General features: G+C 56.1%; 7 protein-coding genes across 7 annotated transcripts in view; 5 read left to right on the top strand and 2 right to left on the bottom strand.

Moving 5' to 3' along the window:
• The first annotated feature begins 150 nt into the window (after positions 1–150).
• On the top strand, positions 151–1,252 carry SETTUDRAFT_165915 (uncharacterized protein). The gene is made up of 2 exons (XM_008032725.1): positions 151–331; positions 425–1,252. The coding sequence occupies exons 1-2, from the start codon at positions 179–181 to the stop codon at positions 1,172–1,174; spliced, it is 903 nt and encodes a 300-aa protein (XP_008030916.1). The 5' UTR covers positions 151–178; the 3' UTR covers positions 1,175–1,252.
• Position 1,253: 1 nt separating this feature from the next.
• SETTUDRAFT_165916 (uncharacterized protein) lies at positions 1,254–2,573 on the bottom strand. Its single transcript, XM_008032726.1, has 3 exons — positions 2,271–2,573; positions 1,736–2,216; positions 1,254–1,684 (listed from the first exon to the last, which is right to left on the bottom strand). Exons 1-3 carry the CDS (start codon positions 2,284–2,286, stop codon positions 1,426–1,428), a joined length of 756 nt encoding a protein of 251 aa, XP_008030917.1. The 5' UTR covers positions 2,287–2,573; the 3' UTR covers positions 1,254–1,425.
• Positions 2,574–2,929: 356 nt separating this feature from the next.
• SETTUDRAFT_99425 (uncharacterized protein) lies at positions 2,930–3,943 on the top strand (the record flags this gene model as incomplete). Its single annotated transcript, XM_008032727.1, has 3 exons — positions 2,930–3,181; positions 3,228–3,530; positions 3,578–3,943. 3 exons carry the CDS (start codon positions 2,930–2,932, stop codon positions 3,941–3,943), a joined length of 921 nt encoding a protein of 306 aa, XP_008030918.1.
• Positions 3,944–4,207: 264 nt separating this feature from the next.
• Positions 4,208–5,907, top strand: SETTUDRAFT_23851 (uncharacterized protein; the record flags this gene model as incomplete). Its single annotated transcript, XM_008032421.1, has 2 exons — positions 4,208–4,505; positions 4,553–5,907. The coding sequence occupies 2 exons, from the start codon at positions 4,208–4,210 to the stop codon at positions 5,905–5,907; spliced, it is 1,653 nt and encodes a 550-aa protein (XP_008030612.1).
• Positions 5,908–6,926: 1,019 nt separating this feature from the next.
• SETTUDRAFT_98750 (uncharacterized protein) lies at positions 6,927–9,706 on the bottom strand (the record flags this gene model as incomplete). The annotated part of the gene is made up of 2 exons (XM_008032728.1): positions 6,927–9,595; positions 9,667–9,706. The coding sequence occupies 2 exons, from the start codon at positions 9,704–9,706 to the stop codon at positions 6,927–6,929; spliced, it is 2,709 nt and encodes a 902-aa protein (XP_008030919.1).
• Positions 9,707–11,851: 2,145 nt separating this feature from the next.
• On the top strand, positions 11,852–12,931 carry SETTUDRAFT_98956 (uncharacterized protein; the record flags this gene model as incomplete). Its single annotated transcript, XM_008032729.1, has 3 exons — positions 11,852–11,901; positions 11,953–12,506; positions 12,561–12,931. The coding sequence occupies 3 exons, from the start codon at positions 11,852–11,854 to the stop codon at positions 12,929–12,931; spliced, it is 975 nt and encodes a 324-aa protein (XP_008030920.1).
• Positions 12,932–14,379: 1,448 nt separating this feature from the next.
• SETTUDRAFT_35296 (uncharacterized protein) overlaps positions 14,380–15,262 on the top strand; it is a gene marked incomplete at both ends in the record, with an annotated part of 1,390 nt that continues 507 nt past the window's right edge. Inside the window, 3 exons of the mRNA XM_008032480.1 lie at positions 14,380–14,465; positions 14,525–14,676; positions 14,776–15,153. Coding sequence (XP_008030671.1) covers positions 14,380–14,465; positions 14,525–14,676; positions 14,776–15,153 — 616 coding nt within the window. The remainder of the gene's footprint in view (positions 14,466–14,524; positions 14,677–14,775; positions 15,154–15,262) is intronic.

Consider the following 15,262-nt stretch of genomic DNA (forward strand, 5'->3'; position numbering starts at 1 on the left):
TGTCCATGGTCTGCGATGATTGGGTGCGCCACAGCCCACGCCACAAGCGCCCCGCCAAATGCTCATGCAGGGCAAGTAAAATACTCACCAAGGACTCATGCATAAATCTTGTTCTCAGTCGAACTCCCCTCCCCTCCGCAGCCCTACCCTCCGTATCCCACTCCAGCCCAAGAAAAAAATGTCTCCCAAGGCCATCACAAACATCGACATCAAGGGCAAGCTGCCCAAAGTAGCGTCGGGAAAAGTGCGCGATCTGTATGCCATTGACGATGAAACACTACTTTTCGTCGCCAGCGACCGCATCTCAGCCTACGACGTGATCATGGAGAACGTAAGTTTTTTTTTCTTGTTCAACCAGAAACTATTTTCACTATGACATTACAAACAAAAAATTCCCTCCAGTATTAAAAGAGGATGATTACAGGGCATCCCCGGCAAAGGCGCCCTGCTAACCGCAATGTCCATCTACTGGTTCGACTACCTGCCCACAAAGGTAGCAGGGCTGCAGACGCATTTTCTGAGCAGCGCCCTGCCGCCAGCGATTGCAGACCAGACCGAGCTGCAGGACCGCAGCATGCAGGTGCAGAAGCTGCGCATTCTGCCGATTGAATCGATTGTGCGTGGGTACATCACGGGATCGGGATGGGCCGAGTATACCAAGGCCGGGACGGTCAATGGTATCAAGATGCCCGAGGGTCTGGTTGAAGGGCAGAAGCTGCCGCAGCCGCTGTGGACGCCGAGCACCAAGGCGGAAGTCGGGGGCAAGGATGAGAATATCAGTCCTGAGAAGGCGAGGGCCTTGATTGGCGATGCGGGGATTGCAAGCAAAGTCGAGGAGCTCTCGCTGGCCATCTACACGGCGGCAGCGGCTCGCGCAGAGGAAGTGGGGATTATTCTTGCCGACACAAAGTTTGAGTTTGGCGTCGATGCAAAGGGCGACGTGGTGCTCGTGGATGAGGTCCTGACGCCTGATAGCTCGAGGTTCTGGCCAAAGGACACTTGGGAGCAGAATCTGGGAAAGGCGCAGCCGAGCTTCGACAAGCAGTTTCTGAGGGATTGGCTGACGAGCAGCGGACTCAAGGGCAAGGAGGGCGTCGAGGTGCCGGCTGATATAGTCGAGAGGACGGCGGCAAAGTATCGGGAAGCATGTGAGAAGCTTACGGGCAAGGCATAGACAAGCCGGGCACAAAAAAACTGAGTGACTAATGATACCTGATCACCGCGATACTCGATTCGCAAGATAGCAAACATTAGGCTATGTATGTACTTGTATTACGTTGTTACTCGCTACTAACTAGATGAATGTATCGTACACGTGAATCAAATCATGGATATCGTTAGGCAAAGGAAAGTCGTCTGGCAGAATGTCTCCTACATCTTCGGCGCTTCAATAATATCTTCCTCTAGACAGAAGTGGCTCTTCATCTAGACAGAGTAGTCGCTCTTGACCCGGCGCTGCGAGTCGGTGTCCAAAAAGCTTCCGCGGCTGCGGTTCGACTTTGTGGAGCGGTTTCGACGCATCTTGGAAGAGCTGTCGCTACCAAGACGGCCACCAAGGCAGAACATGACGGTGGCGAGGAAGAAGCAGGCTACGGCAGCCCATGTAAAGCCCATCAAGTAGCGGCCAATGCGGGCCTCGAAGCCGGCGGATCGGAATGCATCACGGCCCTTAACAACCCATGCCCTTATGCTTGTTAGCGGATACTAGAGGGCCAGCATTTCATGGCGCACTTACGTCATGAGCGAAGCAGCGAGAATCTGGAAGAAGAGAGCGACAGAGGTCATGAGAGATGAGAGGTACCCTCCCAGACGGCTGCAGACTGCCAAAAGACCCGAGGCGAGAGCAACAGCAGCGAAGAAGAGGGCAATGAGGTAAAAGGCGAACATGAAGCGAGACAGATAAAAGTACTTGTGGGTACCGAGGAACTGCTCGGGTACATTCTGCTCGGTGCCAAAGTTCCTGGGCGGGTCGAATGGAAGGGCCGGAACGGGGGCTCCGCAGTTAGAGTTGCGCCCGGTGCTCGGGTTCTCGCCGCAGATGGCGAAGAAGGTCCATCGCGAAGGATTGCGGGCGTTGGGGATGCCGCTTGTCGAGGCTTGCAGGAAGTAGAACTTGTCGAGGGGCGAGCTGTTGACGCCGCCAGTCAAGATGGTCAGGAACTGGAAAAGAATGCCGGCAGCCACGAGGATGAGCGAAGCGAGGGCGAGCAATGGTCCTGCACGGTGTGTTAGCAGCTGAGCGGCGCCAAACGAAGGAAGCGACGACATACTAGCGGGGCCTGCCATGGTGAGGGATGTCGTGCAGCCACAGTGTCAGCAGAGATGCAGTCGGTTAATATGTATTAGGAACACGAGCGTCGTCGTACGGTACCCGGGGTTTAAAAGGGCCCTGGCACGAGCTGAGCCTGGCAGGCTTGGTTATGAAGACGTGAGGCCAAGCCATGACGTATCTTCGGTCCCGTCGGTTTCTGCTGGCACTGGCGTCGCTGCTAGCTTCATGACCTCACTGGGTTACGACACCATGTCGGCGCTTTGCATCATCCCGAGGCGCTCGACATGGAGAAGGGTCGGCGGCCTGACCTGAAGCATGCTGGCGGCGGGCGCTGCGAGTGCTGCTGCGCGTCCACGTGTGTGTTTGGGGATGCTGCGGTGTGTGTGTGAGGGTGTGAGGTCGAGGGCCGTGGTGGTGCCATGGCATGGAGCGCAATGGAATGCAGGGATGCCCGCTGTTGCCCGGATAGAAGCGAGATCCGCTGCGTGGAGCCTTGCCTGCACCCATCCAGCGCCATCCAGCGCCATCGAGCATTATCAAGTGTTGTGGTCGGCAGGCAGATCTGGCCCAATACACCACCTCTTGAATTGCTGCTGCATTCGCTGTCCGTGTGCCTTGGAACCCCGCCGTCGCCACTGACCCCCCCTTCCCCCCGCCATGTCCACCGCCGTCTGGCCGCCCATTGACGATGGCCGCCTCGCCGACGAGCAGGAGGCGTCGCAGACGCGGGAGCTCGAGTGGCTGCTTGTACAGCTGCAAGAGACGCTGCAGTCGCTCAAGGCCGGCCTGGACGAGTGTGCTGCCCTGCTGGCGCCGTCGGAGAACGGCTCCACGCTGGTGTTGACGTCGGTGCGCTCCGAGAGCTTGAAGGGCCTCATCACGCGCATCGGGACGCGCATCACCAAAGGCGTATGTGTCACCGCCTTCACCCCGTCTCGTCTACTGACCTCTGCAGAACATCAAGCTCCGCCTCGCCAGCCTTCCCCCGCCAAGAGGCTCCCTGACCTGCGACCTCGCCATCTCGTCTGCGCCGCATGCCCCCACGCTCGTCGTCCCCCAGCTTACCTCTGTACGCACCTCCATCAACAGCTGCTTGGACGCCATTGACGTCGCCACCTGGGGCGGGGATGCCACCAACGCCCACTTCGTCTCCGGCCAGCTGAAGCTGCTGCACGACCATATACTCGAGGCGCAGGCGGCACTCAAAGGCTATTCCCATGTACAGCCCGCGTGGTGGGAGAACCCCGTCGACGACAATGTAGGTTGCGCATAGGCACACAGCAAGAGCTGCGCTGACAGCGACAGACGTTTGACCCCCCGCTGCCCTCCAATGTATCCTTCCACCTGTTCGTCTTCGACGCTGCCCTCGTCCTCGAGATCCGCACACTGGAACCCCACCATGCTGGAGATACCGGGTCGCTCACGGGATTCAGCATCCGCAACACCTTTGCATCAGCCCTCGGCGCGGCACGAGCACCTGTGCATGACGAGGCCGACCGCGCCTTCACATACAAAAACAGCCAAGTTCGCGTCAAGGAGAAGATCCGCGTAGAGAGCCAAGACCCCGCCTTGATCTCCGCCTCGGCCAAGCTCAACGCCCTGGGACACACTGTCATGCTGAGCCGAAAGGCCCTCAGCATTGTCATGGGTCAAGAAGAGCAAAGTGACTAACTCCGCGCAAGTTTGACAGCACTCCATTGCGCCATCGCCTATTGGGTGGGCCTGCCATTCATAATCCTTCTTTTTCCGCGGGCATGCCACTAGTGTGATCGCGCCATATCGGCTCGTCGCTATCGGAGCACCTGATGGCGGCGCCCATTATCAAATGCCGCCGCCGAGGAGTAATCCAATTCAGAAATATTTCTACTAATACAGTATTACCCCTCCGTGCAGGAACTGGAAGCAATTTTATTTTGCACCGCTCCAGTCTTCATCATGGCACCTGCACTTCTTACGGCGCTTGATGCGACTTCGCATATTCACCTCATAGTTGGATCCAATCCACTCGCCGGCGCGCGCTGCACTCGCTCGATAGAAGTCGGCGCAAAACCCATATTACTCGCCCCGGAAGATGCCACCCTTCACTATGGTCTTGCCAAGCGCATCGAGACTGGTGAAGTGGAATGGCTGAAGCGAAGTTTCAGAGACGAGGACCTCACTGCACTTGGCCGCCCTGAAGTGGATGGTGTGGTGGACGCTGTATTTGTTACCGCGGGCGGAAAGCATGCATCAGGTACGTCGTCCAAGTCACTCCCTATGACTTTTCCTGACTCGCCACAGCGATCCATATCTCAAATCTTTGCCGAAGACTGCGCATACCAGTCAACGTCGCCGATGCACCGAACCTATGCTCCTTCACGCTCCTTTCCACACATACCGACGGTCCTCTTCAGATTGGTGTAACAACTTCTGGCAAGGGCTGCAAACTTTCTGCAAGAATTCGGAGAGAGATTGCAGCGTCGCTCCCCCCACGTCTGGGCGATGCAGTGGAGAAGTTGGGTACATTACGGAGACGCATATGGGAAGAAGACCACGCAGCCGAACTTTCGCAGGATCTAGAAGCAGAGGAGGAAGACAGTGGGCAGCCGGCCACGTTCAACAAGCTGATTCTGGAGGAGAGCAAGGAGGCAGCGCGGGGCCGTCGCATGCGTTGGCTAACGCAAATATGCGAGTATTGGCCCCTCCGCCGTCTGGCAAGCATCACCGACGCAGATGTGAATATGCTGTTCCGCGAATTCGCTAGCAGTAGCCCCTCCAAAGTCGGACCCACTGCTACTGCACCAGAACGGGTAGGCCGAATTATTCTCGCAGGCTCCGGTCCCGGCAACCCAGATCTCCTTACTCGCGCAACACACAAAGCCATCCTGTCTGCTGATCTCATCCTTGCTGACAAGCTTGTCCCCGCACCCATCCTCGACCTTGTGCCCCGCCGAGCAACCGTGCACATTGCGCGCAAGTTCCCAGGCAATGCAGACAAGGCACAGGAAGAACTTCTTGAAATGGGTCTGGAGGGATTGAAGGCCGGCAAAGTGGTAGTACGGATAAAGCAGGGCGACCCGTACATCTACGGTCGTGGCGGAGAAGAATACGACTTCTTCCGCGCACACGGCTTCACACCTAGCGTACTTCCCGGCATCACGAGCGCCCTCAGCGCACCACTTTTCGCCGCGATACCTGCCACACACCGCGGCATCGCAGACCAGGTGCTGATTTGCACGGGCACAGGCAGAAAGGGCGCTCCGCTCGATCCCCCGGAATTCGTCGCCTCCCGCACCCTTGTCCTGCTCATGTCGCTGCACCGCCTCTCTGCCCTGGTCGACAGCCTCGTCGCCAAAGCCTACCCTCCCGATCTTCCCGTCGCCGTGCTCGAACGCGCCTCGTGTCCCGACCAGCGCGTCATACGCACAACGCTCCAACACGTCTGTGCGGCCGTCGAGGAGGAAGGAAGCAGGCCGCCTGGTCTGCTCGTCGTCGGCAACGCATGCAAGGTCCTCATGAAGTACGAGCAGCGATGGATTGTCGAGGAAGGGTTCCACGGCCTGGATAATCTAGGTGGCGACGGCGAGCTGGATATTAGTAGACTTGCTACTGAAGCTGCTGCTGCTACTACTACTGGTCCCATCGCTGTGTCTTAGAATAGTCTTGATAGGAAAAAAAAACTACAGAACAGTAAATGAAATAATTAAATGAGAAATCATGGCTTGCTATTTATTGTGTTAATCGATGGGAAGGAGTATTTGATAATGTACTTGTCGAGAGCAATTCCAAGCATACACACACACACACACACACACACTTTTCATGCAATGAATGGAAAAATCATGCATAGACTAGCAGATGGATAGGTAGTGTGAAATCAACTTTGATAATACCCTCCTCCGTCTTTCGTCTGTCGTCTGTCGTCTATCATGCACAGTGTAGATACGTTGTTATTTGTGTGCTTCCAATTAAAACACATCTCTTTCCTTCTCCGCATTCTTCTCCTCATACTTCTTCTCATACTTCTCCTCATACTTCTTCTCATACTTCTCCTCATACTTCTTCTCATACTTCTCCTCATTCTCCTATGACACCATCTCATCTCATCTCATCTCATTTCCATTTCATTTCCATTCCATTCCATTTCCAGCTCATCTTCATCATCATCACCATCGTTAAAAATTCGTACAGTTAGACTAAACAACTAAAAACAAAAAACAAAAAGAGGACGAGACAATAACAATGAGAAGAAGAAAACATCTCTCTCTCTCTCTCTCTCTTTCTCTTCGTCTCTCATGCAAGAAACAAAAAAAGAATGGGAAAACGCCAGAAAAGAACACCACCCCACTTTGCTCCCGAGCGCCGCCATGAATGCCGTAAAAAAAAAAAACTCCCCCGTATATATCTCAAGGTGTGAATGTGTTTTTGCAAGATGAAAAAGGGAGTAAAGGGAAAAAGAGAAAAGAGAATCCGTAGCTGCTATAATGGTGCTAGAGGAAGGAAAAAAAACGCCGATGCTAAATCGAGAAAATGTTTTGCTGAAAGAAGAAGAAGAAGAAGAAAAACTGCATGTCGTTGTGAAGATAAAAGGACGCAAATATTCCTTCATCAACTCAAGTCGCGCGTGAAGAAAAAAAAACCCCCCATTCCCTCGCGGTAGGATTTTTTTTCTTCTTCACACCTGACTAGACCAACTCTTCCTCTTCGCATCGCCCTGCTGCTCTTCCCAGATGACGAGTTCGCGACCGCTTCGGTCACCGCCGCGGCGCACACGATCGATGCCGAGATGTTCGAGGCCGTCGCGGCCAACGTGGATACCAAATCCGTATCTGATTTTGGCGGGATCGCTGACCGAGTCGTTTCTGGAGTGCTTCTTCTTCTCTTTCAGCGCGGGGTCCGTGGGCGAGTCAGGTCGGAGGTTGCTGCGGGAAGGGCGGACGAGGGATGCGACGGAGCGGGCCCAGCTGCGCTCGGCGTACGTGTTGCCCATGAGGCGCGCGACAAGATCGGGCTTGGTTTGCGGATGGGCGAAGGCGCGGTCCGTCAGAATGGGAGACTGGTACACCCAGCTGATGATCTCGCTGAGCGAGTTGCTACGGTGGGGCAGCGCAGCGCGACGGCGACCGGGAAGGAGGGCGAATAGGCTGACGGTGTAGAGAGCAAGGAAGAAGCAGATTGCGTAGAAGCCTGACATGTCTGCAGCAACGCGAACCGTGTTGGCGCTGCCGTAGTACTGAGTCCAGAAGCAGCCACCTGCGAGGATGGGCAGACATGCCGATGTAAGCGAAACGAACGACAGGATTGCCGTTTCCAAGTGCCCGTTCTCGAATGCTGCCAATGTCGCCGAGAAGGGCATGCGGCAGACGTAATCAACCAGCAAGGAGGTTTCTGCAGTTGCTCCGCCCTTGGACGAAAGCGCCATGTAGGGCTGTAGTACGCGGATCGAGTAGTCGAGCGACAGGAGCGAGAGGAAGAGCAACAGGCCAATGACGGCTGGGACAAACGAGTACAGGAAATTCGAAGCAGAGAAGCCGTCTGCGCCTGTGCGAGCGGAGACGCGAGGGACGAACCCAAGGCGAACAGCGTCGTTCACAAAGCTAACGACCAGGAATGCAAGCAACAGGACCCAGGCGATGACGATCCATGCAACGACTGCAGTGTCCCTCAGATACCACGGCAAGAAACGCAACCGCACGCTGGGGTTGCGAATGTCCATGCGGATCGAAAAGTCGTTGGCTGAATGTGCGTCGGGCCTTGCCCGGTCTGCTCCCTGCTCTCGGATGCGTCCCTCCTCGACGGAGAGTTTTCGAATCTCTCCGCCTTCTTCGCCAATACCATAAAACACGTCGTTTGGTCGCCTTGTCGTGGTCCAGTAGCCGATGCGGTCAGCACGATTGCTAACCAGGTGCCAGTCACCCTTCTCAAACGTCTCCGAGTTGGCGTAGTCTGCTAGGTTGTTTGCACGCTCCAGCAGGGTGATTATATCCGCCAGTGATCGTGGGTCCCACTTCAGCCCGGTTGGCGTGCGCATGAGGAAGACCATCAGATAGGCCAGGGCAAGCACAAGAAGAATGTAGAGAGCAACAATAGTCCAAATGACACCCTGGACAGCGATCCATCGCCACATAGTGCGGCCCAAGTCGTATCGTACATTAAAAACAGAAGCAAGAAGTGGAACCGTCCACATGAAGAGCCATGAAATGGCATAAAAGACACCAATGCCGGGCTGTCCCGCGCGGAAATGCTGGAGATTTGGCCACAGGAATTGCGTAGGGTACAATCGAAGAAACACAGCTTCAGAGCGTTGGCGGAACGAGTCTGAGGACATGGAGATGAAGGGCACAAGGCGCTGGAGGGCCGTCTGGATCTGGATGAGCCATAGCAGCAAGAGCATGCCGAGCATCGTCGGGAGATACTGGAAAACAAAGTAGCGGCTGTCGCCAAAGGCACCATAGTCCCACAGTCCATAGCCTCCGTTGCGGTTGGAGTAGACGCCGGCGAAGATGAGCGCAGCTAGCATGGCCAAGCAGAGGAACAGGAAGATACCTAGCCATAGTGGGCGGAGAATGGCGGGCAGGAAGTGGAGCGGTGCGTGTGAGTGGTCGTGTGCCACAAAGACGTCCGTCTGTGTTTGGGATGCAGACGGTTGCTGGGATTGCGACTGGGGCCTGGATGGTTGTGTAGCCATGGGCGCTGGAGCAGCCGCTAGAGGTGTGCGTGACTGTCTCAAGTGCTTCCGTGGCATGTGCTGTGCCATCCTCTCCTGTGTCCTCTGCTCCTGTGCCATATACCCCAGCCCGTTGTCGGGGACGATTCTCTCGACGGGGTAGTCGTCATGGTCGCGGTACTGGGCGGCGGGCCGGACCTCGGGATATATTCTCGAGCCTCGGACGTCTTCGTCTCGCGTGAGCTGGTCGATGGCGAAGCGGATGTAGGGTGTGGTGTCTTGGCCGGGCGTGGTGGCGAGCGATTCGGAGTCCATGTCGGAGACGAGCTGAGAGTGTCTTGCGTTCTGCGTGTGCGGCCTCGACTCCTCGGTGATGGTGGATACTGCTGGCGACTGAGGGCGTCCGTGGACAAAAGAATGCTGCTGGGGCTGGAGCTGCTGGCGGGGGATGCCGACGCCGCGTAGCGATGTTGTGGGAGCGCTGTCAGGTTGTGCTATCAAGCGCTCATAACTCTGTGCCGGCGTGTGGCGGTGGGAAGGGGGAGTCTGGTAAACGGGCCTCCTCTCGTCGCTCGAGCTGGACGGGTGCTCCGAGGCGCTGTAGTAGCCTTCGGAGGCGGTCAGAGAAGCAGCAACGCTCTGCTGCGAGGCTTGGTGGGACAACTGAGGCTGGGAAACTGGCATTGGATTAGTACGGTGCGGGCGTACATGTACCGTGGCGGGCGATGGTGCAGCTGTGGCGGCGTACCGTTGGTCTGCTTGAGTTGAAATCCGGGCTCCCCATTCATATCTTCTTGGAAGCACTAAGCAAGTGGAGTCGCGCAGGAGGGGGCATGGTGAGCATGTGCTATCGCTGGGCGGACACAAGTTTTCTACTTGGGATGGCTGGGTGAAGCACCGCCGTCAGCGTGGGGGGGCTGGGGAGGTTGGGCAGGGGTTGTGCCATGAGCGCCATCATGGCATTGGTGCGACACATGTATAGAGTTGTCGGGTCCCGCCCGCAAGAAACAAGTCGCCGCCATGTCGACGCTGCCATTCGCGGGCCTCCAAGGTTGCGGTATGCCTGCTGTGTGTTGTCAATCGTGTTCCCCGCGCCCGTGGTCCGCTAGCCCGCGTCGAGAGGCGTCCGAGCTTCGTACCTACACGCGTGTGCGCTTCCCTCACCACCGCTTGCCCCCTCGACCTCTACCACCACCACTACCACCACTACCGCTGCCAGCCTGATCTCGGACCGCTCGCTCCCCTTTGCTTTTGGCCCCAGTTCGCGCACGCTGCACAACGACCCTTCCGCCAGGCACATGTCCATGCGCGCCCCCCCAAGCTTCTTTTGTTCTTGCCGGCGAGCGCTGGCACCCGTTCGTCGTCGTCGTCTGCCCGTGGATAGCCTCTGCAAAGAGAGTTCAGCGTCCCTCGGCCCTTCTGCTCGGCGGCAACTGCAAGAGTCTGGGAACGGCCATGTGCCTGGCGTATGCAAAAGGTAGTCTTCATTCACGCGGGTTCCTCCAGGCGAAGACAAGACTGCCGCCGCATAGCGACTTGGGTTTCGTCCTTCCGGCCAGGCGCGAGTACTAAGTATTATCGTTGAGGACGCAGGCTCTGTCCGCGTTGTCAAGTCGGCGGCTAGCGAGCAAAGTGGAGAGTTGCGGGCGGGCTGTGTTTTTGGGCGCCGCTCCGCCATGTTGGTGGTGAAATCTGCCAATGGCGCAGAGCACCGCCATCTTAGCACAAGTGGATTTAAGAAGAAAGTCCAGAAACCCGCTCGCGCTGTTGGCTGTCCAATCCAGTAAGTCTGAACCGATAAAAGCCCGATTCAATAGTCGCTGGGCCAACCCCAATGCGGCTTCTGGAAGAACAATGCCCCATCACCAACCCCCCTCATTCAGCCGTACCGTGCCCAAACCTTTTGGCTGCGCACAGCTACGCCGGTGTGCGCTGCCAAGTGCAAGTGCTGTTTGCGGCTGAGTCCCAGCCGCAGTTAGCGGCGACGTCGGCGAATGCACCACCGTGTTCCACCGCCTTCATGGCTGCGTGTCTTGGATTGACGATTCTTCTGAAGCCTCCAGCCTGGGACTCCAGCAATCCCCTCGGGGTAACATCGGGTCGCGCTGACAGACGGCAAGGCCGCCCATGGGGACGGTTATCGGGAAACGGCCCCTTGGTTGCAAGGCACATCTTCCTAGTCATTTCGATTAAGAGCGCCACTAAATGAGATGCGGTCTCGACTCGTTTTTCTCGGCCCCCACAGCCAAGGCTTTTCACGTGCCTTGGCCTAAGGCAGCTGCTGCTGTGCTGTCGAGACTGAGAACAACGGATCGCTGTCTTGTGGCTCGGTGTATCAGCTGGACACGATAGGGCGACGGTAGCGCCGCATACACTTGCCTTGTTCCTGTGGTCTCGTCCCTCCCATGTTGTACGGGAGAGCGGGCTGTGCTGAGGCTCAGAGGCTCTGATCGTCTCTTGTCTCGAGGTACGGGTCGGGTAGCAGGGGCATTCATCCTTCGCTTACTTGTTTTCAGCTTCACTGCGTAAAGCACACAATTAAGCTTCTGACAATACACCGAAATATCACACACTTCCACCAGCCACGGTAGGGCATAGAAGCGCCTAGTCTGCATCGGGCGGTACTCGGGTCTCGCTTGGTGCGTGGTGCAATCAATGGCGTCCTACAACGGTGCACATGAGGTAACGCCCCGTTCAGGCGTTCACTTTGCATACTTAGCCACTTGGGATGGAGGGGTCCACATCTGCCGTGTGCTGTTCACCTCTAAACTAGCCGCGCCGCCCTATCCTTTATCACGCTCGCAGCCTTCCTGTTTATACTTACCGTCGCTTTGGTTCCTAACTTCTTCCATTTGTTTCTGCTTAGTACACATCCATAAGCGCAATCACTACGCCCCTACGCTCCAGTCTGTATAGCATTGTGCGCGCCTGTCATGGCTAATGCCTCGTTCTACGATTTCCACTGCCCGACCGGGGGAAAATGGTAATAGTCAAACTCGTCCTCTGCACACACTTGCGTACTGACCAAGCCTAGGTATGCCTGTGCTAAAGGGAGCAACTTTGTAGGCTGCTGCACATCAAACCCGTGTACCAACGGTTGCGTGCAAGGAGATGTTCGAGCTGGAGGTTACAACATCACCCACCATGGAGAATGGCCCGACGCGTCGTGTGGTAGTGCGAGCGACTTTTACACATGCAACGCAGGCCCCAGTTTCTGGGGATGTTGTAAATCAAATCCCTGCGCCGCAACACCACCCTCAGTATGTCCTGATGGCGACTTGGTACCTGCCTTCATGGAGCGACCAGAGCAATTCAACGTCTACACATCATCAAAGGTTGAGAATCCAGAATCAACCTCAAGCGACAGCAAGACCAACACGGGTGCCATTGTTGGTGGCGTGGTCGGAGGAGTCGTCGTTCTACTCATTATCGCCGTCATCATCTTCGTCGTCCTCCGTCGTAGAAGACGGAACCGAAAGACGACGGACGGCAACATGGGCGCAGCAGCAATGATGCCCATGATGAACAACGAGAAGGATGACAACAACAACAACAACACAGCCCCAGCGCATTACGGAGGCCAATCACGTATGTCATTCCAACCACTGCTGGGCTTGCTGGACACGCTGACTCTGAGAACAGCGCCACCAACGTATTCGGCTCCCATCCAGAATTCTTACCAAGCAACTGCGCCGGGTAAAGGCCACGAGTCGTACCACCAGTATGCCAGCCACGCCAGTGAACCGCAAGAACTGCCCACGGATACTTCTTCATCCAACCCCAACCGATTCTCTGAGCTTCCGGCCGACGCTTCGACCAGTGGGGTCAACCGGCGATTCTCTGAACTTCCTGCTGAAGGCACCGCACGGGGAGGTCCATCCGAACTCGAGTCGCCACTCGCCAGTCCCTACGTTACTCCCGCGCTTTTGCAAGAGGAATTCACCAACGACATGGCCAAGCGCGCAAGTCATCACGGACTGGGTCTCTCGCCCGTCACTGGTCGCACAAAATGAGGGGGATAATTGTCACGGTGACGAAGTTTGGTTATAGTGGCTTAGCATTTGTTCGCCTTTTCATATCCCCGTTTGGGCGGTGTTTTTGTCATGCCCGCCGCGTATTTTTACCCGCATTTCCATTATTTATTGTATCGCTGTATATACCCGATTGAACAAGTATATAATCACAACCAAAATCAAAACCTGAAATGCCCACACACAGAGAGAGAGACACACACACACACACCGCTGCTACACAGCTCCAGACCACTTGGCAAGACAAGGCCCAGCCTCTTATCTAGAGACATATATGACGCAAGCTAGCACATGAATAGCTGCAGCAACAGCACTCCTCCCTCAGCTTTCCAATAACGTAACAAGGGCACCTGGGCAATGCGCCCGCCACACGGCTACGCTACCCCAAATGCAGCCTATCCTTTTTGTCCAACACATTCCCCGCCCGCCTGCCCGCTCGCCACCCTCACCACCACCATCAGCACCTTACACGTTGCGGCCCCCCCTCCCCTCCCTTCGGTCTTGCTGTCTCTCTCTCTCTCTCTATCTCACCTCCCACGTCCGTACCACCCACCATCCCAAGACCCGGCATACTTTCCCACGTAGCTAGATCCTACGGAACGCCACTTTGATCAGCCAGCCCCCCCGCTTGGCCCGCATCCATCACACAGCACATTCCTCCTCCCCCCCATCACACACGAATTAGGTGTGTAGCCGCGCGCGCGCGCACCCGCATGCCTTAGTGCTGAGGTTATCCTGCAAGCCGAGCATTTTCCCTTTTTTCCACTTTTTTTTTCTCCCTTTCTTTCTTGTTTTCTTCTTCTCTATCTTTGCCTCTTGCTGTTTCGGTTCTGGTGTGTTATGACGGTGGAGCTGTGAAGCTGTGAAGCTGTGGCTGTACACCTGATAGCGGTGGTGGTGGGGTGTATGTGTGTGTGTGGCATGTCTTGAGGCTGAGGGGGAGGAGGACAATAACAAAAAAAAAAGCCCCCAACACAGCGTTCTTCGGGTATTTTCCCTTCCCGTGCATTCGCGTTCGCGCTCTTTGTGTGTGGTTGCAGTGCAGGAGGGAAGGAGGGCGATGGCCGTGCGGGCTGTTTTTAATAGGCTCGCTACGAGGTTGGGGCTGGGAACGTGGGAGGGAGAGTGGGAGTAAGTATGTGAGAGAGGAGAGGCACGATACTTGTGTCGCAGTAATGTTGTTGTGTATGGCTTTGTTCCATGAGGGGGGCCAAGGGGAGGGGAGGGGGGCTCTCTCTCTCATCAGCTTGTTCGCCCGAGATGATGCTGTTGGCTTGTTCTTTGCCATCTAGATCTCGTTGCGGGCTGACTTTGTCTTTCTGATCTCTTTCTTGTTTCTCTTCCTCTATCTCTCGCCCTTCTGGCTTTCGTCCAGTGTCTTGCTGGTTTGCCACGAACTACGTCCTGTGGCCGAAGAGAAGTCGTACAACATGGCCGAGGCCAATCTTACTGCTCGCCAGGACTTTGCGCCTTCGTGTCCGGCGGGAGGCACCTGGTGGGCGTGTGGATATGGGACGTGAGTAGCTTGGTATTTTCCGCTGCGTCGTTCTCCTTCAGTGTCTGATGCCAAGGTAGATACTTTGTCGGTTGCTGTGCAAGAGACCCGTGTGAGATTACCTGTGCCCAGCGCAATCTCTACCCCGGCGCCTTTAAACCGAGTGCATACGGCACATTTCCCGATGCAACGTGTGGGACTGGAAGCAAGTTTTGGACTTGTACTGCTGGAGGTAGGTCACTGACCGACTATCAAAGCAGTCTTGATCTGTCTTCCCCAATATCACTGTGGATACTCAACCCCGGTAACAACAATGACTGATCATGCCCAGGAACCTTTTGGGGCTGCTGCAAAACAAACGCATGCGCCCAGTCTGGCTGTCCCGACGGTGACCTCGAACCCGCAATCCTAAATCGTGACGACCAACGCAGTGCATATCATGCCACCGGCGCCTCAACCAGCTCCTCGACTCCAACCAACTCCATCGCCCCCTCTCCAGCAACGCACTCAAAACATCCAGACAACGGAGTACCAGTAGCAGCCATAGCCGGTGGCGCAGCCGGCGGGGCCTTTGCTCTCGCATCCATCGTCGGCCTCATGATCTGGTGTCTTTGTATCCGGCGTAGAAACAAAGCTAAACGCGCCGATCATGACGAAACGAGTCAAGCTGGGTTTCCAGGCACCCATGTGCGCAACAAGAGTGCAGACGGTAAGTGTGGAAGTCGTCTTGATCTTTCATATGAAAGCGAGAGAAGAAAAAGAAAGAGAAATGTACTAACCACCCCCCCCCCCCCCCCCCCCCCCCCCCCCCCCCCCCC

This window comes from Exserohilum turcica, assembly GCF_000359705.1.
Source record: "Exserohilum turcica Et28A unplaced genomic scaffold SETTUscaffold_8, whole genome shotgun sequence".
Classification (NCBI taxonomy): Eukaryota; Fungi; Ascomycota; class Dothideomycetes; order Pleosporales; family Pleosporaceae; genus Exserohilum; species Exserohilum turcicum.